At 54.7% G+C, this 23,824-nt stretch overlaps 1 protein-coding gene across 2 annotated transcripts in view; it reads right to left on the bottom strand.

Annotated features, from left to right (window-relative positions):
• Positions 1 to 1,366: 1,366 nt before the first annotated feature.
• The window catches only part of LOC115907060 (diacylglycerol kinase beta-like), a 31,828-nt gene continuing 9,370 nt past the window's right edge, over positions 1,367 to 23,824 (bottom strand). Inside the window, exons 4-25 of one of the 2 annotated variants that reach the window (XM_030954690.1) lie at positions 22,681 to 22,846; positions 21,180 to 21,410; positions 19,859 to 20,029; positions 19,093 to 19,142; positions 18,460 to 18,534; positions 18,236 to 18,355; positions 17,177 to 17,294; positions 16,806 to 16,894; positions 16,349 to 16,465; positions 16,138 to 16,236; positions 15,695 to 15,808; positions 15,538 to 15,611; positions 14,773 to 14,847; positions 14,115 to 14,200; positions 13,182 to 13,271; positions 11,992 to 12,152; positions 10,610 to 10,674; positions 9,685 to 9,775; positions 6,415 to 6,616; positions 4,721 to 4,841; positions 4,571 to 4,631; positions 1,367 to 3,981 (exon numbers count right to left, since the gene is read on the bottom strand). In XM_030954690.1, coding sequence (XP_030810550.1) covers positions 3,883 to 3,981; positions 4,571 to 4,631; positions 4,721 to 4,841; positions 6,415 to 6,616; positions 9,685 to 9,775; positions 10,610 to 10,674; positions 11,992 to 12,152; positions 13,182 to 13,271; positions 14,115 to 14,200; positions 14,773 to 14,847; positions 15,538 to 15,611; positions 15,695 to 15,808; positions 16,138 to 16,236; positions 16,349 to 16,465; positions 16,806 to 16,894; positions 17,177 to 17,294; positions 18,236 to 18,355; positions 18,460 to 18,534; positions 19,093 to 19,142; positions 19,859 to 20,029; positions 21,180 to 21,410; positions 22,681 to 22,846 — 2,475 coding nt within the window. In that variant the 3' untranslated portion in view covers positions 1,367 to 3,882. The remainder of the gene's footprint in view (positions 3,982 to 4,570; positions 4,632 to 4,720; positions 4,842 to 6,414; positions 6,617 to 9,684; positions 9,776 to 10,609; positions 10,675 to 11,991; positions 12,153 to 13,181; positions 13,272 to 14,114; positions 14,201 to 14,772; positions 14,848 to 15,537; positions 15,612 to 15,694; positions 15,809 to 16,137; positions 16,237 to 16,348; positions 16,466 to 16,805; positions 16,895 to 17,176; positions 17,295 to 18,235; positions 18,356 to 18,459; positions 18,535 to 19,092; positions 19,143 to 19,858; positions 20,030 to 21,179; positions 21,411 to 22,680; positions 22,847 to 23,824) is intronic. The other variant, XM_030954691.1, reaches the window with a different exon arrangement.

Below are 23,824 nucleotides of genomic sequence, written 5' to 3'. Positions count from 1 at the left end.
CTGCTTTCTTGGGTTGTGGTTTCACACAAACAAGGCAGCGTCCCTGCGAGCCCAGGGCTAAGCCAAGCCTGAGTACTGATTTTGACAGCCTTGCCCTGCAGCCACGGTTGCCTCTAAAATGGGGCATGGGAAAAATAGTTCCCACCTGCAAGGGCTTTGGAGCCACGGATCCCTCCAAGCAGATCCATGGACACACACTCTTGAAGGACACCAAACGTCCCAGAGGTTTGGGAATGAATTTAGGACACAATGGAGCTGCTGGCTGCCTGCCAGGGCCCCCACTGCAGCATTTCCCTGCTAAGTGCCTCAGTTTCCCCACCTGTAAGAAGGGGGGGAGACCTGCCGTGGGGAGCTGGCAGTGGCTGCTCAGGGACAGGATAAATGGGCTGTGGGGAGGCCTCACATTGCTGTGGAGGGAGACTAGGAAGTTATTGCTGGAGAGGGCAAAAACAAGGTGTTTGGTTACACGGTGCACATCTCAGCTTGGGAAGGAGAGGAACCTTCTGCTCGGATCCTGGGAAGCTGCCCAGCGATTCGGAAGCCTGTCAGTACAGAGATGTCCTGGCCAGCTTGAAATGCTCAGCTCATGGGCTTGTCAGTGTCCTGGGCGAGCTGCCCAGGTGTCTTTGGGCTGCTGGAAGGAGCTGCTCTGGGGATGCTGGGTCACTCATGAGCTCCCAGAGTCCCCCAGGGCCACCTCCACCCCTCGGGATCAGGGCAGGTAGCTCATGTGCCAGCGTGTCCTGGCTGGAATGATGGGGGGGCTGCTTGGGGCAGGAAGCACAGAGGGCACGGGGTGTCCTTGCTGCTCAGAGCCCGTTCCTGGGGGCTCTGCAGGCTCTCACTTCCCCTCTGCACAGAGGCAAGCGATGAAATCACTGCAGGTAAAATTAGCAAGTGACACATGGGAGGGCAGGTGGCAAAACCCAGGCTGGGGAGCACGGGGGGCAGTGGGGATGAGGGGGTCCCTGCAGAGCTGGGGGTACAACAGGGAGCCCAGGGCAGCTGCAGATCTGGGGGCTGCTCAGCACCCCGGGGACACGCAGAGGTGACAGCCATGGGACAGGCGGGTGGGAGCTCACAGGAAGAGCTGAAACCCCTGGAGAGCCAGGGCTGCCAGGGGGGGGATGGTGACCGGTGCCTGCTAAATTTAGCCCCCACTGATGAAAAAAAAAAAAAAGACATTTTTTTTTGCAGGCTCCAAATTTAGCTGGATGCAGCTCACGCTGAGCACCACTCCATCGCTGCTGCACTGCCTGCACCCCTTCAGCCCCGGCTGCCTGCAGTGGGCACCGTCTCTGTGAGTTCCCAGAGGGCCACACCTGGCCAGGAATGACCCCCATGCAGGCCAGGAGCAGCTGAGGAGTTCATGATCATCTTTATTGGAGGCAAGGCCACAGCACCCGGGGCCACACGGCAGGACGCGCGACGGACACCACTCCACGCACCACCACGGGACACACACACACACACACACACACAGGGACTGGGCTGAGCCCCTGGGGCTCCAGCTGGGGCTCCCCAGTGCCCAGGGGCTCCTCTGGGGGTTTGGTTCCACCCCACGCCCTTGGGAGCTGGGCTGAACTGGGAGGCACTGGGGAACGGGGGGGTGAAGGCCTCGGGTGCCCCCCAGCTGCAATGGCTTCATCCTCCCTGCACCAGGGACAGCTGGGATGGAGCCCAGCCCCTGCGGGTCCTGCTGGGCTCGGGACCTTGGCACCACCAGGGTGAGGAGGTGGGGGCTGGCAGGCCTGCTGGGCCATGCCTTTGGCAGTGTGGGAGCAGATGGAGCCCCTGGGGCAGGGATCACCTCCCTGGCCACCGTTGGAGCCTGGCAGAGCGCTGCTGCTGGTGTGTCACTGTGCCACGGCCCAGAGGGGTGGCCCTGGGCTCCCTGTGCCCTGCAGGACGTGGCTGGGTGCTCAGCCCTGGGTTCCAGGCCAAGGGAGCAGGGACAGGCTCAGTGCCCTCCTGCTGCCCCAGCTCTGCCACCACAGACACAGCAAAGCTCAGCAGAGCCCCCAGTGCTGCTCTTTGCCCAGAGCCCAGCAAACTGTGACGGGGGCAAGGGGCAGGGAAACCACAGCTGAGTGCCCCTGCACTGCTGATTCCTCACCTGGGATGAAACCCTGCCCTGAGGGCAGGGAAACAGAACCAAACCTGCTGACCTTGTGTGCTGCCATCCCCCCAGACTGTCACCCTCCTGCTGGCAGAGCTCTGGAGGTGGCTGAGGTGGTTTTGTCACCCTCCCCAAGTGTGGGGCTGTGAGGCACTGCTGCCCTTGGCAAGGGGCTGGGGGATGGAGGCAGCTGGGCTTTGTCTGGCCTTGCTCCATCTGCTTTCACCTGGAAACTCCTAAACAGCTGCCCTGGGGGACAGGGAGGAGGAGGAGGAGGAGAAGAAGGAGAAGGAGAAGAAGGAGAAGAGGGAGAAGAAGGAGAAGAAGGACGAGAAGGAGAAGGAGGTGGAGAAGAAGATGGAGAAGAAGGAGAACAACAGTGGATTGATGCACTGTGGTGACACTGCCTGTGCACAGGTCACCAGCAGGTCCCTCCCAGCCACTCTGGAGCAGTGCTGGCAGCACCCTCTGCCAGGACAATGCTGCTGAAGGGGGACCTGCAGCATCAGCAGGGGCTGAGTGGGCACTGGGAGGACAGGGGGGCTTGTCCCAGCCCTGGAGCAGGGACAGAGTGGGGACAAGCAGGAGTTTTCCTGCTCCCAGCAGTGCAGGAGCCTCCACCAGCCCAAGGGAGCAGGTTTAACTCAGGATGTGGCTGCATCCTGCATGCAGGCCCACTGCTGGAGGCACTGGGTGACTGCTGGCCCCTTCCCATGGGCAGCCTTGCCAGCTCCTGGCCCCTGGGAGTGCATTCAGACCACCACAAACTCCTTGCATCCATCTGCTTTTTGGTCCCTGGAGAGAAACTGCATCCCCTGCTCTGTCCATGCAGGGGTGATGCCACCAAAACCTGCATGTGCACCCCCAGCTGCCACCATCTGTGAGGCTTCTTGGGTTTGGAGAGGGCTGTGGGGAGAGCTGGCCCTACAGAAAGGGAGCTGCAAGCACCTGCCCCACTGCCTGCAGCCCAGGGGCAGCACCAGCCTGGCAGAGCACACTGGGACATGTGTAAAAGGTGCTGGGGACACCTTCAAGGGAGAAGAGTTTCTGGTCTCCAGCCCCCAGGACAGGCTGGCAGGATTTAGGAGAGAGGAAAAGTCCAGCAGAGAAGGAGGTGCTGTCTGTGTCCAATCTGGGCTCCTATAGAGGTGACCCCCAGAGTCCCTTTTTTGTCCAAAGTTTGCTAAATAAATACATAAATATAAACACAAAGCCCAGAGCTGGGGCTGCTTCCCCCAGAATTCCCTTTTTTTTGCCATTTCCCTGTAAAAACACAATCTCCTGCCATCCAGCCCAGGCTTGTCCCTGTGCACTGTCTGTCCCCAGCCTGTCCCACTGGGCTGGCAGCAATGGTTCTTGCATCTCTCTCAGCCTGAGATGGCTCCTCTGGGCTAAAGAAATAAATAATTCCTCCCATTGCATGGACTGGGGGACAAAGCCACTGCACTGAGACATCAAGTGGTCTTCAGGAGGAGGATAAATAAATAAATGGAGCTCAGTGCTGCCTCAGGAGCACATTCACTGGCAGCTTGGCTGGAGGGAATTTAAATAAAGGGGGAAAAAAAATAAAATCCCAGTCCTAGTGCTGCTCCAGCAAATGTGCTCACTGCTCCAGCCTGCCTTCTCCCCCTTCTTCCATCCCAGCTCGAGAGGATGCTCCTGGTGGTCAGGAAGGAGCCCACAAGACCTTCCCAGGATAAATAATTCCCAGGTGGGATGCTGGGATGCTGAGTGCTCCAGGCTGTGGATCCTTGGGTTAGGCTTTAATCCCGAGTTCGGTTCCTCCTCTTCAGGAAGAAGAAGCTGCTCTTCTGGGGGGGCCCCAGCAGCATGGGCACCTGGCTTTTGTGGGTAATTTTCACCTGAAAAGAAGTAGAAAAACCCAGCTCAGTAAGAGGGTCCTGAGCCCTCCCAGGCACCCTCCAGCCCCAGGAGCCTCGGGAGTGACCCCATGAAGGTGGGAGCAGCTCAGCACCGGGGTGAAGAGCTCTGGAATCACATCCAGGTCCTGCTGGGATGGGAAGAGGAAGAGGAGAAATGGTAGGGGACTCTGCTGCAGCTCCCTAGGGAGGAATGCTGCTGTGCCCATCCAGCAGGGAATGGGAGTGACATGAGTGCAGGGCACGGAGTCACAGCTCAGCTCTGGGGCCACCCACCCACCAGCAGCAGCACCAGGCTCCCTCCAAACCCAGCACCAGGCCTCCCTCCAAACCCAGCACCAGCCTCCCTCCAAACCCAGCACCAGGCTCACTCCAAACCCAGCACCAGGCTCCCTCCAAACCCTGCAGCTTTGCCAGGAGGAGCCAAGGCTGTCCCAGCCTGCTGAGCTGCCACCCCTGCCGCCCATCCCACACCCTGCCAGGCCTTGTTGTCCATCCCCATGTCCTACCAGCCCCTTTGTGCCCCATCCCCACCCCCTGGCAGCCCCGCTGCCCCTCGCTGGGCACTCACGGTGCAGGACGGCTGCATCCAGGGCTCCCCATCCACCTGCATGGGCAGCAGCTTGGACGTCCTGCAAGGCACAAAGAAGGGAAGTTGGTGACATAGGGGTCAGGTTTCGGTGACACGGGTGTCAGGTTTCGCTGAGAAGGGGACAAATACCTGATGATGACGGAGGAGCACTGGGCCAGCCTCTTCCCCGCGCTCTTCAGCCCCGTGTAGATCTGCCCCATTTCCATGGCGCCTTCCAGCCCCACCACCTCCAGGAGATGATCGCTGAGGTCTGCAGGACAGAGGGGTCTGAGCTGCCCCCCCATCCCCAGGAATCCCCCTCCTCCTGCCCTCACTGGAAACCTCAGCGTGTCCTGGTGGCACTGAGGGGATTTATCCTGATGGCCTCTGTGTCCTGAGACCACCACGCTGGGTGTTTCCAGCACCGGGCAATGCTGCCGGCCAAAATCTTTGGAGAAAAAGTCTGGAACAGCACCAGGGCCTGCGTGGTGCCAGCCCAGACCCCCAGCAGCCTTGCACTGTTTGTTTGCAGTGGATGAAAGGATGGCACCCCTTGCCTGGCTGCCCTGGGGAGCTGCAGCATTCCCTGGGGGATGGGATGGGGTGGGGTGGGATGGGATGGGATGGGATGGGATGGGATGGGATGGATGGGATGGGGTGGATGGGATGGATGGGGTGGGATGGATGGGATGGGATGGATGGGGTGGGATGGGATGGGATGGGGTGGGATGGATGGGATGGGGTGGGATGGGATGGGGTGGGATGGGATGGGATGGGATGGATGGGGTGGGATGGGATGGGATGGGATGGGATGGGATGGGGTGGGAATGGATGGGATGGGGATGGGATGGGGTGGGATGGGATGGGGTGGGATGGGATGGGGTGGGATGGGATGGGATGGGGTGGGATGGGATGGGATGGGATGGGATGGGGTAGGATGGGATGGGATGGGATGGATGGGGTGGGATGGGATGGGGTGGGATGGATGGGATGCATGGGGTAGGATGGGGTGGGATAGGATCAATGGGATGGATGGGATGGGATGAGGTAGGATCAATGAAACCAGCACATGTGACAGAATGTCTGGTCAAATCCCAGGGGATGACCTCTTCTCAGCTCCTCTGGGCCACCAGCAGGGACACCTGGCCATGGGCACAGCTCTGCCTCAGGGTCCCCTTTCACACCCACCCCTGCGAGCCCTGAGGAATCCTCTGAGCCTCCCACACCCTTTACCCACCCAGCAGTGGGGATGTCCCCAGCCCTGCTGTCCCCTGCAGCCCCTTGGGCACTGCCTTGCCCTGTATCCCACTCCCTGCTGCCACTGGCTCAGGCAGCAGGGCACAGTGGCAGCCAGGGATGTGACACTGCTGTTCTGGGGGGCTGATTCCACCCCAGCCCCAGGCTGTGGGAACTGCTGGGTGGAAAACCCAGGCACTTTGTGGATTTTGCTGCTTTGTACCCCTCTACTCCCCACTGTCAGCACTTTGGGCTGTCCCTGCCCATGGGGGTGGCTCTGGTGGCCTCAGAAATGGCCGGGAGGTGGATTCAGCATGGGTCCTGCTGCTCCCAAACCCCACACCCAGGCTGGCAGTGCTTCTGGAGCCTGGCAAGGTGCTGACAAGAGCCCTTGGTGCCAGCTCTGCTGCTGGGCTCCAGCTCTCCCTCTGCCATACAGTGGAGTCACCCCAAAAGACACAGAGCTGACCCCAAAAGACACAGAGCTGACCCCAAAAGACACAGAGCTGATCAAACCCCTCCAGTGCTGCTGCTGCTCCAGAGCTGGTGGCTGGTGCTGCCCAGTGCCCCTGTGCTGCCCCCACCCTCCCCTGGTGCCCCCCACTCACCCTGCACACAGAATTTCAGCTCCTTGGCGTCGGTGACCACCGTGCCTGGCACCTTCTCTGGCCCCTTCTTGCCCAGCCTGCTGTAGCCACGCTGCTTCTTGGTCTCTCCCCAGAGGTTGGAGCCCCCGTACATGCTGGGGATGTTGAGCACAGCAATGCCCTCCAGGGATGTGGTGCTCAGGTCCAGCAGGGTCCCATCACACTGCCAGGCACACGGGGGGTGTCAGGGGGGAGCTGTGCCCACCACAGGGAGCCCCCTCCTCTCCCTGCCATGGGAATGTGGCTCCCTGAGCACTGAATGACACTGGCAGCTCCAGAGTGGAGATGCAAAGACCTCCCTCACTTTTTCCTAGAGTTATTGCCCTGGACACCCCTTGTGCTGCTCTCCCCTCTGCTTCCACAGGAGTTTCACCACAGGTCCAAAATGGCAGTGTAAAAAAGGAAATTCCTGGGGGAGCACATAAAACCTTGGCTGGACTCGGTGCTATGACCCAAAATGGGAGGCAACACCACCCTGTCACAGACATCTTTTATGGAAAATCCTTTTTCCTCCTGAGAAGTTGAGAGGCCTCAGGAACAAAATGTAACCAATGGTTATCTGCTGCTGTGGAATGCAACAGGTGCATCTGTGATTGGCCCATGTGGTTGTTTCTAATTAATGGCCAATCACAGTCAGCTGGCTCAGACAGAGAGCCACAAGCCTTTGTTATCATTTCTTTTTTTTCTATTCTTAGCCAGCTTTCTGATGAAATCCTTTCTTCTATTCTTTTAGTATAGTTTTAATATAATATACATCATAAAATAATAAATCAAGCCTTCTGAAACATGGAGTCAGATCCTCGTCTCTTCCCTCATCCTCAGACCCCTGTGAGCACGGTCACACCACCCTGACCCTAAAGCAGCTTCCACCCAAGGAGCTCCAGCACCCCGCCTTCCCCCTCTCCTCATCCAAACTGACTCCAAAGGGCTGGAAAATTTGGCTGCTCAAAACGTAGCTCACACCAGTTTGTCTTCAAGAGCCATTTGGAAAAGAGAAATAAGGCTGGAAGGAAATTAGGGGAAGGTGTCAGAGGGAAAAATGTCAGGTTTTGGAGAGCAAAGCACAGCACAGCACACAACTGGCAACCCAGGCTTTGCTGTCATGCAGCAGGGATGAAAATTCCCTGTGAAAGTTAAAATATCCATTGCCTGCAGCTTTCCCACAGAACTGAAAGCACCAGCCATGGAAATGCATTTCTTAACTTCAGCTCTTGTCACGCTCCACAGACATGGATCCCCTTCCTAAACACCTCTGGTGAAAGCAGCCACTTTTCCATCCAGCTTGAATTTCCGTAAAGCATTCCTGTTTTCCTTGAGGCATCTGCTCTTCACCTGCCACTCCGTGCCTCAGCAAATCCCAGCACAGCTTTTTCCTCGCAGTTTGGTGATGCAAAGGCACCCCTGCCCTCACTGCTTGTGCTGAGAGGAACGAAATGGGCTGATAAGCTGCTCCAGTCCTGGGTGTTTTCCTTGAGCAAAGGTCTAGAGCTGATTTTTCACACCCCTTTGGCCAAAGCTGAGGACTCCAACCCCGTGTGTGAGGAGCTGGGTGCTCACACCTCCATGTGTCAGATCTTCCCCTGGTGCTGCAGGATCTTATTTTTAGAAAAGCAAAAAAAGCAAAAAAAAAAGCAGGAATCTTCTGGTTTGGGAGGGAAGAGCTGTCTCTCCAAGGCTTGGAAAGGATGTTAATCCCTGAGTTCTCAATACAATGTAATGATTGTGATTTGTAGGGAGAGAAAAAACCTCAATGCTCTGAGCAGGGGCTAGCAATGGGATGGGATGGGGTGGGATGGATAGGGTGGGGGGGTGGAGTGGGGTGGGGATGGATGGATGGATGGATGGATGGATGGATGGATGGATGGATGGATGGATGGATGGGATGGATGGATGGATGGGATGGGATGGATGGGATGGGATGGGATGGGATGGGATGGGATGGGATGGATGGGGGATGGGATGGATGGGATGGATGGGATGGGATGGATGGATGGGATGGGATGGATGGGATGGGATGGATGGGATGGGATGGGATGGGATGGGATGGGATGGGATGGATGGGATGTGGGATGGATGGGATGGATGGGGTGGGATGGGAGCTGTCTGCCAGGAGTGCAGGATGCTGGGATGCTGCAGCAGGAGCCTGTTCCTGCCCAGAGCTGCGGGCAGGAGTGATTCTGGATTCTCCCTGCAGAGCCCTCCCTGCTCCTGCTCCTGCCAGCGAGCCACAATGGGCCCTTTGAGCTGGGGCAGCTGACGGCAGCGAGGCTGGAAGGAGAAATTTGCAGCTGGGGGAAAAAGCAAATTCATTTCCAGGAGTTGTAGGGGGAAGGAGTGCCAATTTCCAAAACAAAACTGCTATTTCTCTGCGAGGCTGACAGTTGCCTGGGAGCTGGAGGGAGGACAGGCGGCTGCTTTCAACTCCAAACGCTGTGGGATTAACCCTCTCCTGCCCGTGGGCTCGGCTGCTGGGCATGCACACTCGGTGGGGAGCACCCCAAGAAGGAACAGGGGGCACCCCGTGCCCATCTCCAGCAGCACTCAGCTCCACAAACACGGATTTTATCCACCCTGGGACAGTGCAGCATGGATGGGGAAGGGGTGAGATGGTTGTGATGCTGCTCCTGCCCCTTCCCACAAGTTTCCAAGGGTGCAGCTACCCACCCCAGGCTTTGGGAAGGGAACAAACTCCCTGTATAGAAAGAGGCATCCACATCCCTCTGCCCATGGGCACGCTCTGCAGGGCCAGCTCTGCTCTGTGCCCACCACCAGCACCCTGCACCCACCATCTCCTGCAGGTGCTATTTTCTCCCCTCACCCTCCAGCCTAAGTTATAAAAGGGTGGATTATCCAGAGATAAGGAGAGATGGAAGTTTACAGCCCAAATCCCCAGCACAGAGAAGTGACAGCACTCTTAGCAACCACGGGCCCTCCTCCCAGCTCTAATTAAAGGCTGTTTCCATGTCATCCAATGAGGGCTGGGAGCAGCGCAGAATTTACAGGGAGAATGTTCCAGGCATGCTCTCAAATACAGCTGGAAGTGGGGGATACAGGATTATTCTGCTGCCCACAGCTGGCTGGCTTTGCAGCAAGGGCTGTGTGGTGGAATAAGGGGTCCTGCCCTGTCCTTCTGCCACAGTGAGGGGTCAAAGAGCTGAGGGATCCATGGGCAACGGCTCCAAAAAGCCTTTGTGCCATGGCTAGAGCCAGGGACCATGCCAGGAAACCCACCTCAACCTCAACATGGTCATGGAGCTTCTTGCAGGTGGCTGCAAAGGTCTCTGAGGTCCCAAACTCGAAGTACCACAGCTTGTTCTTCATCCTGGGGCACAGAGACATGTCAGGATCCCACCTGGAAGCAGCATCTTACCCCAGCCAGCAGCAGGAGGGGCTGCCAGAGACTGAATGGAGCTGCTGTGATGGGGACATGAGCCATGGATGAGGACACAAGCCATGCTGGAGAGGGATGCTGGCCCTAGGGAGGCGTGTGCTGCACCAGGCTGGGTCTGGGGCTGTCACAGGGTGCCTCTGACACCCATCAGAGGGGGCGAGAACAGGGGTGTGGGTGCTCCCTGGGCATGGGATGAGCTGTCAGAGCACAGGGCACCCTATGGAGGGGATGTCCCACACCCCAGCACCCCACAGAGCAGCCCCTGACCATGGCTCACTCCCTGATCAGCTGCTGAGCCAGGCTTGGAGGGGCAGCTGGGAGACCTGTAACCCAGAAGGAGCTGAATTTGAGGGCAGAGCCAGACATTTTGGTCCACTGAGGCATTTCTAAACCTGGCATGGGGATCACCAGCCACAGCTGCTGCTGCCACCACCCCATTTCCTGAGCACAGCAGGAACGAGCTGCGACCTGCTGCCTGCCCTGCCCTCCCTGCCCGGCCTGCTCCTGCCTGTCCTGGCATTCCACACGGATTATAAAGCATGAATGAGCCTAACTGGGGGTGTGGCTGAGTTTCAGCAGCCTGCCACACCGCACAGGGCTTGAAGGAGCATCCCAAACCCCCACCTAGCCTGGTGCCTGCCCCCTCAGGCTGGACAAACACCAAACCCTCCTGGCATGGTGCATGGGGTGCTGGGACCCCCCTGCAGTGTCAGGGGGTCCCCTCACACCCCCCCAGCTCTCAGGGGGCCCTTGGGGAGCCCTCACCTGCTGTTGAATTTCTCGGGGTGCTTTTCTCTCATGATGTGGAAGCGGTGGGCGATGGAGGCGTCCTGTGGGGAGCACAGAGACATCAGAGGCACAGAACCAGAGCCAGAACCCACTCCCTGTGCCCCCTGGGCGTGAGCCAGGGCAGGGCTGCTCAGCTCTTCATGCTGGTCCCTGTGGCACAATGACATGGTGTCACTGAAGATGACATTGATGGCCCAAGGTGATGGAGGGACCCCCAGCCAAAGCTTGTTAGCTGGGACATAATTAGTGCACTTGGCCTCCTTCCCTCAGCACTGCATGCAGGGGATGATGAGAGGGGAGGAAAGGTGCAGTGGGGCTCAGGGGACAGCCCAAGGCCCTGCATGCACCCTGCCAGCTCCCCTGGCAGGATGGCAGCTGCCCTGAAACTCATCCCAACCTCTCCTTGTGCACAGTGGGGTGTTTAAGCCCTGTCACCAAATGCCATTAGCAGGAGCCAGTGTGAGCCCAGGAGCACCCTGCACTGCTGCAGGTGAGTGACCCCTGCCATGGTGGCAGCCCTGGCACAGGACAAAAGTGCTGCAAGCCCCTGGGAAGAGAAGGGCTTTCCCCAAAACACTCCTGCTCTCAGCACTGACCCCCATGGCACAGGGCTGTCACCCTCCCCAGGCTCCCCAACCTCTCTAGGTCAGGAAAATGTGGGGGAACACAGGTCCAAACACCAAAGCAGGGCTTTGCTGATGTCTTGGCAGGTGAGGTGTCCTTGTCTTTGGCACCCCAAACTCCCCTGAACCCTCTTGAAGCTCCTTTCACACGAATTCTTACAACATTCCTGCTGGGAAGACAGAGATCCCACGCCTGCTTATGTGTCTTGGTGCTGCCTTTACAAATGACAATAAAGCCAGAATAAAAACCCCAAACCAGGATGTCATGGACATATTTTCTGAAAAATCCTTTCATTAGGATCTTTTCTCCTGAGAAGCTGGGAAGCTTCAGCTTCTCCATGTTTTGCTGCTTTGGAATGTGATTTGGAGAATTGGTTACCCAGCATGTGAAATTGTTTTTACTTGATGACCAATGACAGCCACCTGTGTCGAGGCTGTGAGCAGTCACAAGATTTTATTATCATTCTTCTCTTTATTATTATTCTTCTCTTTTCTAGCCTTGTGATGAAATACTTTCTTCTATTCTTTTAGTAGAGTTTTAGTATATAATTTTCTTTTAATATAATATATATCATAAAATAATAAATCATCCTTCTGAAACATGGAATCAAAATTCTCATCTCTTCCCATGTCAGGGCTGCCTGCAAATTCAACCCCAGGAGATGGAGGGAGGTTGGGAGAGTGAGCAAGGAGGAACAGGGAGGGAGAAACCAACTCCTGCCCCATGGAACTCACCACCCCAATGGAGAAGTAGTTGTTGATGATGGAGGATGGGACAGGATCCCCGTTGGCCTCCCTGTCAGTGGGAATGATGTCGATGTGCCAGCGGTCCAGCATCACCTCTGTGCTGTGCTCTATGTCCTTCAGCACCTTCATCAGGTTGCCTCCTTCATAGCCTGGAAGGAAAAGAGGATGAAGGAGGATGAAGGGGAGCACAGCCATGTCACAGGCAGGTGCCAGGCACTTGGGGGTGCTGCTATGGCACATTCTTGCAGCAGAGACTGCGGCTCATGGCAGGGCTCTCCAAATGGAAAAGCTTGGGCAGGACCCAGCTGTTGGGGAAGATGAAACAGGAAAGCCTTATAAATATGATTGCCTGGCAAAAGATTTTGAGAATATGGAAATTATAAGCAAGATTGAAATGAAAGCAAGCTTTGAGATCCCTTAGTTATTGAACAATTGGAAAACAATGGTGTGGCCATCTGAAGGTAATCCCCTTTTGATGGAACAATTTCCTCTGCTTGCAGGCAGGCCTGAGGGTCAGAGCAGACCCTGCCAGCTTGGCAGAAGGGGCCCAAAGAGGAGTTTTTAGGGTTTAAAATGTAACATAGTATGGTAATGTAGTGATTCTTATAGGCTGTATGTAAATGCTATAGGATTTGTATCTTGTACTAGATTGGTTAGTGAGAATTAGAATATTCAACACAGAAGAAGATTTATGGTATTGTAATGGGAACCTTGCCTCGCTCTCTTACCCTTTTACTCCCTACACTCTTACCCTCTTACCCTCTCATCCTCTCTGCCCCTCTCTTCTCTCAGGCCTGCTCTGAGCTGTGGCTGGCAGCTCCCAGCAGGGCCCTGCACCCAGGCCCTGTGCAATAAACCCCAAATCCCAGCAGGGCTCTGCACCCAGGCCCTTTGCAATAAACCCCAAATCCCAGCAGGGCCCTGCACCCAGGCCCTTTGCAATAAACCCCAAGTTCCTGACCTGGCTGCAGAGATCTCTCATCTCCGTCCATCCTGACTGTGCTAGCCCCGACGCTCCTACACCCAGCTATGGAGGGTTCAGAAAGCAGCAGCTGCTCTTTTTGGAAGGAGTTAGAGGCACCAGGCTACGATGCAGCTCTGAACCTCATCCCAGGAGCCCAGGAGCCCTCCCTCCCCTGGGGATGGCCCCGCTGAATGCTCCCAAGGGCTGTGCTCACCTCCTCCCCAGCGCAGGCACCGAGCGAGGTCATTGCCCGTGCCCAGGGGCAGCACGGCCACCGGCGGGTGCTTCACCAGGTTTGCCTTATCTGCAGGGCAAGGGAGAAGAGAAAAGAGAGGGTTGGGGCTGGCAAAGCTCATTCCCTGCCCCTCCCCATGTGCCTCCTCAGCCAGCAGCCTGGAATGATGCTGCTGGCAGGATCACTGTGAAAAATGTGTATTTTATGATTGGCTTTTTGCAAATATTAAAATGAATGTTATATGTGTTGTGTTAGAAAGTTATGCTGTATTAATTCTCTTAAGTAGTGTGGTAAATATAGTTTTAGGTTATAACATAATGTGAAAATAGAAACTATGCTATGTAGGATACTTCTTTCTAAAGAAAGGACTTGCACTGAGATAGCAGCCACAGGACACCTACATCTTTCAGAGAAAGAGAATTTATTGCTTCATTATCAAGAGAAACGAACTTCTTCCTGCCTCACTCAGCCCTGAAGACACGGTCAGGATTCAGAGGAAGAAGTTGACACTGACCAGACAGAATCCTGTGTTTGAATGGAATTTATGCATCATGTATGAGGTGTATGAATATGCAACAGGTTATTGTTTTTAAGGGTTAATCCTCTGTTAACATGGGTCCTTTTTGGGGTTATGCTGCCCAGAAAAAGGTACCCGGACTATCTGTAACTCTTTGTTTCTATTGTCTCATATTGTCCTAACCCAAATTGTCCAAATTATTATTACTCTAATTATATTACTATTTTTAAAACCATTTTATTACTATCAAACTTTTAAAATTTTAAAAACGAGTGATTGGCATTATTCACAATCCCCACCCCACTTTCCCTGGGGGAATATGGGGAATCTGTGGCACACCACCAAGGATGCAGGTGGATGATGCTCAGCAGGAAACACAGCTGTGCCTGGCTCACCTATGCAGTCCAGGATCCATCCCACGGTGCCATCCCCTCCACAGGCCAGCACACGGAAATCTGGGGTGTCCCGAAAGAAGTTCAGCCTGGGGAAAGCCAGGAGAGACAAGGGGTGATGTGGGAGAGGGGGCAGAGGATTGAGAGAAATAGCAGATTTGTCTTTCCAAACAAGCTGTGGGTCTGCTGGGAGATAAAACTAGCTAAAAGAAGCAACAGGAAGGATTCCACTGATTGATGAATGGAAAAAGATATTTGCTTTTACAAATAAACTGTAGGTTTGCTGATAAACGAAATTAGACATTGAGAGATGAAAGAAACAATGGGGAAGGAAAAAAACCCTAAATTCCAAGAGAATTAAAAATGAAAAGGGAGGGTTATACATTAGAGGGGAATTTTTGGAACCAGGTGTATTGGGGAGTCTGTACCTCTCAAGTACCTCAGCCAATGGAGAAAGAGAGAAGGGAGATGTGGCTGGGAAATTGGGATAAAAAGGAGGCTGCGTCCTCCAAAAATTTGAGAGATCCCAGGGGAATGCCCCATGGCCTCTCCCTTTATTGGAATAAAGCCAGAAAGGACTCATCTGTCTCCTTTTTGGACATAAACCTCTGGTGTTTGTGGATGAATTTTCCTAACAGGATCCCCTGCAGCAGCTCCTTACCCTGGCGTGGGCCCGCCACGGTCCAGGTTGTACACTTGGCGTGGGTTGAGCAGGTAGTGAAATTTCCGGAGCACCCTGGCAGGAGAGAGACGTCAGGGATGTAATATATGTTATAAAATAATCTGTAACACATGTTATAAAATAATTAGTGCTAAAGGAAATTAAAAACCACAGCATTTTGTGTACTAAAAACCAGTGGCGGGCAACAAGCAGTAATAAGCTAAGTGATAAGGATAGAAATTCAAACAGCAGGAGGACACTGTCTCCAGGGATGGATATTTTAAGGGATTTTTTTTGTCTGACAAGACCCCAGCAGGAGGCATTTGATAGGCATCATCAGAGGTTTATCCCAGAAAGTTTTCACCTGACAGGATTCCAGCAATTATCCACCGGGAAATACGGTAGTGAGAAAGAAAAACTACACTAATATGCTAAAATATGCTAAAGAGAAGCCCCTTCCCGAGCCCAAAAGACTGTATAAAATGAAAAATGACATTTTTCATTTAGAAAAATGACATTAGAAATGATATATGGACACCCACGGGGATTTGGTGCAATAGAAGCCAAATCCTGGGTTTCCCCGATTCTCATTGCCTGGCTCAGAGTCGAAATTGCTTGTGGCTTTTTCCAAATGTATCTTTTTATTATTTAATAAACCTCCTTAATTATTAAATTGGAATATTCATTTCTAACACCATGAAGGTGATTCCCACACCAGGAGGGATGCCCAGCAGCCCTGCTGCTCCCAGGCAGGAGCCCACCTACCGCTCCCCTTGCCTTCCTCCACTCTTGGGGTTCACAAACACGAGCAGCGGGTGCGTCCCGGGCTGAGGGCTGATCTGGGGGGCAGAAAAGGCACCTGTGAATTCCTTAACCGTGCAGTTTTCAGTGGCACAGCTCACCTGCAGCCCCTGGAACCCACCTGCAGCCCTTGGCCATCCACTGTGGTGGAGTTGAACTTGAAGGCCTGGCTGTCCTCGGGGCTGGTGCTGGCAGGGGAGTCGCTCTCGGAGCGCCGGCAGTGGGACTGCCTGTCCTTTGGGGAACCCAAGGAGGTGTGGGTGCCCACCCTGCCCACGAGGCAGTGCCAGCAGCCAGGGCAGGCACAGCAGCCTCAGCAGGGCCCTGCTGGGTCCCCATCACTGGCAGAGAGGAGGGGGACACTCACCGGGACAAGGGGGACACTCACCGGGACAAGGCGGGGAATTCACCAGGACAAGGGGGGAATTTACCGGGACAAAGGGGGAGAATTTACCAGGACAAGGAGGGGAATTTACCAGGACAAAGGGGGAGAATTTACCAGGACAAGGAGGGGAATTTATCAGGACAAGGAGGGGAATTTACCAGGACAAGGGGGGCACTTACCAGGACGACTGGGCAGATGTAGGATGGCAGCAAGATGTGGTCCCGCAGCGGGCCCCCATCACACTCTGGCTTCACATGGGAGGCACACTTGTTGTGGAGCTGCAGGGGTGGGAGGAATGGATGTGGAGCAGAGGACACCTGCCCTGCCCTGAGCAGGAGCCCAGAGCTGGCCATGCAGGCACTGAGGGTGTGCCCAGCCCTGGGTACTCACCGTGATCTGGCACCAGACACAGTGCAGGCCAGTGATGCCCTGGTAGCACTTGATGCTCTTGTGACATCTGTCACACTTGGCAGGCGAGTTGCCCTCGATCCAGGTGTGCTGCATCACCTGCAAGGCACAGGGACACTGTGGCACAGCACCCACTGACCCACAGGCACCTCCCTCCTGCTAAGGGTGTCCATCAGGATTTTGGGAGCTTGTCCTGCAGGATGCTGCTGATCCAATCCTGCCCCTTTGCAGAGCCACAGCAAATCTTGGAGCTGGGAGTGGTGTGGGTGCCTGGGGACTGGGGATGGGGTGCATCCTGCAAGGCTCTGGATGCTGGGAATGCCCATGAGCTGCTGCCCAGGATATGAGGGGCAAACCCAGGGGAAGAAGCTGTGGGGAAGCAGAGCAGGAGACCAGGATACCCAGTGGCTCAGAAATGCACCTACTGCTGCCTACTCACAGTTGTGTTTTTCTTGGATTTAACGTAGGTGCTGATGCAGGAAGCAATGTCTTTGGACACACACCTCTCATGGACTGTGTACTTGCAGACTGATGAGAGACAAAAATCATAAAGCCACAGAATCATTTAGGTTTGAAATCATTTCATTTTCAGTCCAGCTGTTACCCCAACACCGCCAGGGCACCACTACCCCAGGTACCATGAGCAAGGTGGTCAGCATCCCTCCCCAGCGTGGCAGCTGACCCCTCCCCACTCAGCTGCAGCACCCACGGGGCTCAGCACTAGCAGGGACCAGTCCTCCCTGCCCAGGGCAGCACTGGCTGTGGCAGGAGCCAGCAGTCTGGGATTGCAACCTTCTGACAAGGACTCACAGGAGCAGCAGAGGCCCTGCTTGCGCACCCCCAGCAGCATGGTGCGGCAGAAGTTGCAGTAGGCAGGTTTCTTGAAGTGCTTCAGCCTCCAGGCGTGCTGCCCATCATCCTTCACGTTCTGCAGGGCAGGGGAGTGGAGAGTGGAGGTCACACCCCTGCTGCCAAGAGTCCCAGCACCCTCAGCCCATCATTTTTATCAGCTTTTCCTCCCCGGAAAACCCCCATGGTGTTTTTGGGAGTTTGCTCCTGGCAGGATCATGGGCTCCCCCTGTTCCCTTCTCTCTTGGCGTTGCCCAGAGCATCCCTGCCACTGCATCCCCCTGGGCAAGTCCAGCTCCAGCTCCCACAGATCCCTGGCACAGCCCAGCCACTGGGAAGATCTTGGCAGCTGGCAGGAAGGTGATTTCACATTTGGGACCAGTGCCACCATGGGGTGACAAAAGCACAAACCCCTTCATCTGGGGCCAGGCATGAGTGCTTTGCAGGAGCCTGTTAAAATCCCCTGCTTTCTTGATTTTTTCTGCCAGAAAGCCTGTCCCCCACCCCACCTCTCCAGGGGAACCGTGGGCACCATGAGCAAAACCTTCTTTCCCTGCAAATTATTACCTGATGGCCAGGGATGTACTTGAAAGAAATGAAGGCCAAAAGGATGAAAAAACAAGACAGAGAAATAAAGGGGGTTCCAACAACCCCACCTTTGCTCTTTAAGCCTCACTCTGCAAGGGGAGATGTCATTTTAGTATCTAAAATGCAGGAGGGATGCTCCTGGCAGTGGGGCCCTTCCTCAGGGGCTGGCAGGGGCAAGGGGCAGCTGTGACTGTGACCTTCTCATCTTAGGTTTTGATTAAATGCTCACCCAACTGGGGTGCACTGCCATAGCAAGGAGCAAGCCCAGCCTGCTTGGGCACAGCTGCTCAAAAATGAACTTGGAAAGATTTGGGGGTGAAGGGGGCAGGGTGGGGGTGTCAGCAGGGGCCAGTGTGGGGCTGTGTGGTGCTGTATGAGTGCATGGCTGGTTTCTGGGGGTAGGCTGGACCAGCTGTCCTCAGGGACACTCACTGTCTCCATGCCCAGCAGGACCAGCAAGGGGATGGTGGTCATGCCACCCCGGATCCACTCCTCCAGGGTCACAGTGCCATCGTGGTTGTAGTCTATCTCCTCCATCATGGCCTTCAGGATCTGCAGGGGGGCACAAAATGTGGTGTGTGGGACAGTGAGGCCACCCAGGGCTCTGGCTGAGAGCCCCTGGAGCTGCCCCTGGAGCCTCCAGCCCCAGCACTCACAGGCTTCAGCTCGGTGGAGTCCCACTCTAGGTACTCAGCCACGTGCACCATCTGGTTGATGATACGATCCAGCTCCTAAACTCACACACAGAAAACAGAGCCCAGGGTTAGGGATGGCTCCAGGCATCAGCAGAGTGCCCAGCCCCAGGCCCCCAAGGTCTACATCCCCACATGCCCACACAGGAGGGGCAGCAACACCCCAGTCCTCAATGGACGCTCCTTTTTTCAGGGCTTTCTGCCCTGCAAGAAAATCTGCGATGGGTTTTCCTTGGGAAGAACTATTCTGATAAACCAGATTTTATTTGCAGCAGGTTTCACAGGCAATACCCAAAGAAAAAAGAAAAAAAACATCATAGGAGAAGGAGCTGTGCATGATTTTTTTTCTTCCCTGAAACACCATGACCTGATGCAGTGCTACAACTCTCAGTGGGTGGATTTTTCCCAGCTCCTGCTGGATGCAGCAGAGCTGCCATGTCATCCCCAGCTCTGCAGCCCAGCTGCTGCTTTCCTCCTCCCTCCCCACATCCCTGCCCCTTTGTGGGCCCCTCAGCAGGGCAGGGGACACCCCAGCAGTGCCCTGCAGGTTCCCAGCCCCTGAGCAGCCCCTGCTCTGTGTCCCAAGGGAAGGCTCACCGAGCTGTCCAGGAGCCCATTTCCATCGGTGTCGTAGAGGCGAAACATAACTGGGGGAGGAGAGAAGATGCTGATTATTAGAGCCCAGCCCCAGGGCACCCAGGCTGCCCCAGACACCCTGTTCCAAGCTGCTGGAGCTTCAGGGTGGGAGCAGCGCTGTGCTGGCTCAGCCAGGCTGAGATGGGACCCCAGGGCTGTGGAGGAGAATCGAGGCCCCTTGGGCAGACACTGTGCTCAGCACACCCTGCATGTCCCTGCCCCAGGTGGCTGCTGGCACCCCCTGGCAGGGCCACTCATCCCACAGCCTGCCTTGGGATGCCCATTGGTATCTCCAGGAGGTGCCAGCAGGGAGAAATGGAACTGTATTCATAAAATCACAGAATCATTTAGGTCAGCAGAGCCATCTAAGATCATCAAGTCCAACCATTAACCAGCACTAAGATAGAAATGTGCCACATCTCCATGGCTTTGAAATACCTCCAGGGATGGTGACTTCACCACTGCCCTGGACAGCCTGGTTCAGTCATTTTGGAGAAGAAATTTTCTTGAATATCCAATGTGAACCTCCCCAGTGTAGCTTGTGGCCATTCCTTCTCGTCCTGCCACTGGATTTGTCCATGCAAACTTCCACACAAGTAGTAAAGACACAAGCAGGAGCAGAAGGGGATGCTGAGGGTTTTTCCCAAGTGGACAGGAGCAGCCAGACCCCCCTGCAGGTGACACCCTGAGCCCCTGGTCCCCCTCCCTAGCCCAGGGTGACACTTACACTCCAGCTTGTCCTCTGCTCGTCCCCTCTCCAGCAGGGACAGGTAGCAGACAATGTCCTTCAGGTGCACCACCTGGGCCACGGGGGTGGGAGGAGGAGGAGGGGTGGCCTTCAGGGAGCTGGAGCCTTTCCTCAGGCTGAAGGGCAGCCTCTTCTCCACGCTCCTCGTGCCTGCGGGCAGGGACACACACAGGGATGACATTGGAGCAGGAATTGTCACCAGGCAGGACATGGGAACTCTGTGGGAGGGACCCATTCAGAGCGGGACTGAGTGACACCACAGGGACAGGGCTGGGACACAGAGGGGACACGGGATGGGCATGAAAAGGGCACTTGGGGCTGGGTGCTATTGCAGGCCTGGGGGGACACAAAGCAGATTTGGGGCTGGTGCCATCACAGGCTCAGGGCTGGGCAGTGCCACTCAGTCCTTGGGGTGCAGACTCCTGTGGCATTCACATTCTCTGAAATAATCTCTTTTTCTCCTGGGAAGCCGAGAAGCCTCAGAGAAAAGGAAAACAATTCTGATCTCATTTGCTTCTCCTGTGTTTTGCTGCTTTGGAATGTGTTTGGAGATTGGTTACCCACAGGTGATTGTTCCATTGGATTCTGCTGTGGGTTGTTTTCACTCTTTGGCCAATCAGGGCCAAGCTGTGTCAGGAGTCTGGAGAGACTTGCGAGTTTTCATTATTATCTTTTTAGCATTCTGTAAATACCCTTTCTGTATTCTCTAGTATAGTACAGTATAGCATTCTTTAATATATTTTAGTATAATAAAATAATAAATTAGCCTTGTGAGAACATGGAGTCAGATTCATCATTCCTTCCTCCTGGTCACAGGTGTCCCTGCTAATACAGCAGACTGCCACACCTCCATCACTGCAGCCAAGGGCAGGATGGGCAGCTGGAGCCCATGGAAACGTGTCCTGATGGGAACAAGCATCCAGCCAGAGGGAGGGAGAGGCTCAGTGGGCAGCAAGGCAGCTTGCCAGGGTGCCAGGACAGCCCACGCTCACTGGTGCCCGTGCCAAGAGCAGGAGGGATGCTCCTGGCACAGGGGCCCTTCCTTGGGGGCTGGCAGGGGCTGGGGCAAGGGGCAGCTGTGACTCACTGCCCCATCTCCCCCTCCCTACAAGGTGCTAATTAAGACATCACTGACTGCAGCTCTGCGGCATGGGATCTGTAGCTTAAGTTTGCCAGGATGCCAGGAACCCAGTGAGTTTGGGAGGTCACTGCCACCACACTGGGGACTTGACCAGAAGCTGGGGAGGGCTTGTCACTTGTCACTGCCCCAGTGTCCCCGTGGAGCCCCAGCCAAGCTCACCTGGTGACTGAGGGTTGAGCAGAGACACGGAGGAGATCTTGGAAGAGCCCGAGGAGTTGTGAGCAGAGGTGGTGCCAGTGGTGGATTTCTGGGAGGATGATCTGGACCAGCTGGGGGAGGCATTGGGGATGGATGCCAGGGTGAGGGATGCTGGCTGGGGCTCAGCTGTGCTGCCCTTGGGCTCTGGAGTGTGTCGTCCCAGAGCACTTCGAAGGGTTTTCCCATTGATCCCTGCAAGCAGACATGCCCAAGGGCAGTGTGACACCAGGCTGTCCATGTCCCTTCCTCCAGGAACTGGTGCTGGGTGCTCAGCCTGAGTCCTCTCTGCTAGCCCCAGGGCTCTCTGAGGGGCAGCACAGGCAGCCTCTCACCCTCCTGCCCCTCCTGCCTGGCCCAGCAGTGCTCACATCCCCGGGTGATGGACACCGCAGTGCTCCGAGCAGGCAGGCAGGATGTGCTCCTCCATCACCAGCCAGAGCTGGGGATGTGCTCCCTTTCCCTTTGCAATTTATAGTCCTTTCAGCAGATGTCTCCACCAGCCAGGAATGCACCCGGGCAGACCGGGTGCCTGGCACACACAGCCTGCTCTGGGTGCAGGGTGGCTGCTGGCACCTGTGACACAGGCACAGGCCACCTCAGCCTGCACAGAGATGCTGACAGAGGGACTTGGGCTCTCAATGTCATTTCCTCTGCACATTCTCCATTGCATCCTGGAGAAATCCCTCCCTGCAGCAGCTTTGGCAACCCATCTGACAGATGGGGTTGTCTAGATATATCTATATGCCACAGGAAAAAAAAAATTAATCTCTGTTCTCAAAACCCCTCAACTCCAAAAAATAAATTAAAAAAAAAAACTAGTGTCCCAAAAAATAAAAAACTGTTACTTTTTTAAAACTAAGCAAAACATCCTTTAAAAGAAAAACCCTAAAAGCAGCCCTAGTCCATGTACAGTAGTAAAACCACTAAACATAAAAAAAAGTCACAATAACAAATATTCTCCAAACAGTGCCACGTGTAATATAAAACCACAGAAAATTTCAACTGTGTTTCCTAGAAATGCCTATAGTACAAAAAAACCTCCTCTCTTATTAATAAACTAAAAGTCAATTATCTAAAAAGTAGTAATGAACTGTAAGTCGATTATCTAAAAAGTAGTAATGAACTGAGAGTGAATGATCTAAAACTTAGTGACTAAATTAAAAATCCAAAGTTTTGTCTCACTGTGTTATGTTAAAAATGAGAAAGAATGAAAAAAAAAATGTTTTTAGAAAGTTTTCATTCTAAGTTCTATGTGTTCATACTGTAAATTAATAAAGTTCTTTCCTTTATTCCCAAGCCAAAGCCTGCTTTGCTCTATTTCTATCACATCTCACAGCAAACATTAAATATATTTTCATAAAGGCACTGCCATTACATTGGCACCTTGAGGTGCCAGCCCCAAGCTGCATTCCTGCGGCAGTGTGGTGCCCCAGTGCCCAGCTGGGTGGCAGGGCTGGCTCACCCAGGGCGCTGGGCTGGGACACTCCAGGGCTCTGCTGCTGGCTCTCGGGGGAGGCTGGGCAGATCTTACGCTTGAAGGAAGTGAAGAGGTGCTGGCAGAGCTCCTCAGGCACGTCAGCCTCCAGGTAGGTCTTCATGAAGAGGCAGAAGCCCTCGTAGTCGATGGGCTGGGGAGCAGACAGAGGAGGAGGAGGAGGATGGAGGTGGCCCAGGGCACCACGAGGGGCTGCATGGCCTGGGCTCCCCTCACTGGGCACAGCAGCTGCAGAGCCCTCCCCAAAACTGCTGGGTTCCCAAATCCCCGTGGTTGGAGTAACCTGAAGGGACCCAGAGGCAGCAGGGCCAGCAATGCCCAGGCCAGTGTGGCTGAGCCAGGTGACAGCAGGAGCTGGGGGAGTGGTGTCACAGACATCTTTATGAAAAATCCTTTCCTTAGAATGTTTTCTCCTGAGAAGCTGAGAGGCCTCAGGAACAAAATGTAAACAATGATTCTCTGCTGCTGTGGAATGCAACAGGTGCATCTGTGACTGGTCTCATGTGGTTGTTTCTAATTAATGACCAATCACAGTCCAGCTGGCACGGAGACAGAGTCTGAGCTGCCTTTGTTATCATTCTTTTCTATTCTTAGCTAGCCTTCTGAGGAAACCTTTTCTTCTATTCTTTTAGTATAGTTTTAACGTAATATATAGCACAAAATAATCAGCCTTCTGAAACATGGAGTCAGATCCTCGTCTCTTCCCTCACCCTCAGACCTCTGTGAACACCGTCACAGAGTGGCAGGAAAGGGCAGAGCAGTGGAACTTTCCAGCCCAGCCCCATGGCGACTGTCCTTCTCCTGAGGGTTCTGTGCCCCCTCCTTCCCTGCTGGGCAGTGCCATTGTGTGAGGGTGATGATTTCTCAATGGTTTTTGTAGCCCTAGCTGGAATGGGGGTCCTGTGGTGCCCTGGAATAACAAGGTACCTTTGTGCCCCTCCTTGCATGCTCAGCCCACTGATTTTTCTCATTTTGCCTTGATTGCAGTGATTACAGCCCCACAGGGCACAAGGTACCTTTATGCCCCTCCTTGCATGCTCAGCCCACTGATTTTTCTCATTTTGCCTTGACTGCAGTGATTACAGCCCCACGGAAGGCTCTGTCCTGCTGG

The sequence above is a fragment of the Camarhynchus parvulus genome, chromosome 9, assembly GCF_901933205.1.
Source record: "Camarhynchus parvulus chromosome 9, STF_HiC, whole genome shotgun sequence".
NCBI lineage: Eukaryota > Metazoa > Chordata > Aves > Passeriformes > Thraupidae > Camarhynchus > Camarhynchus parvulus.
Note: the sequence above shows the minus strand (reverse complement) of the source record. Positions and strands in the feature narration are given on the sequence as shown.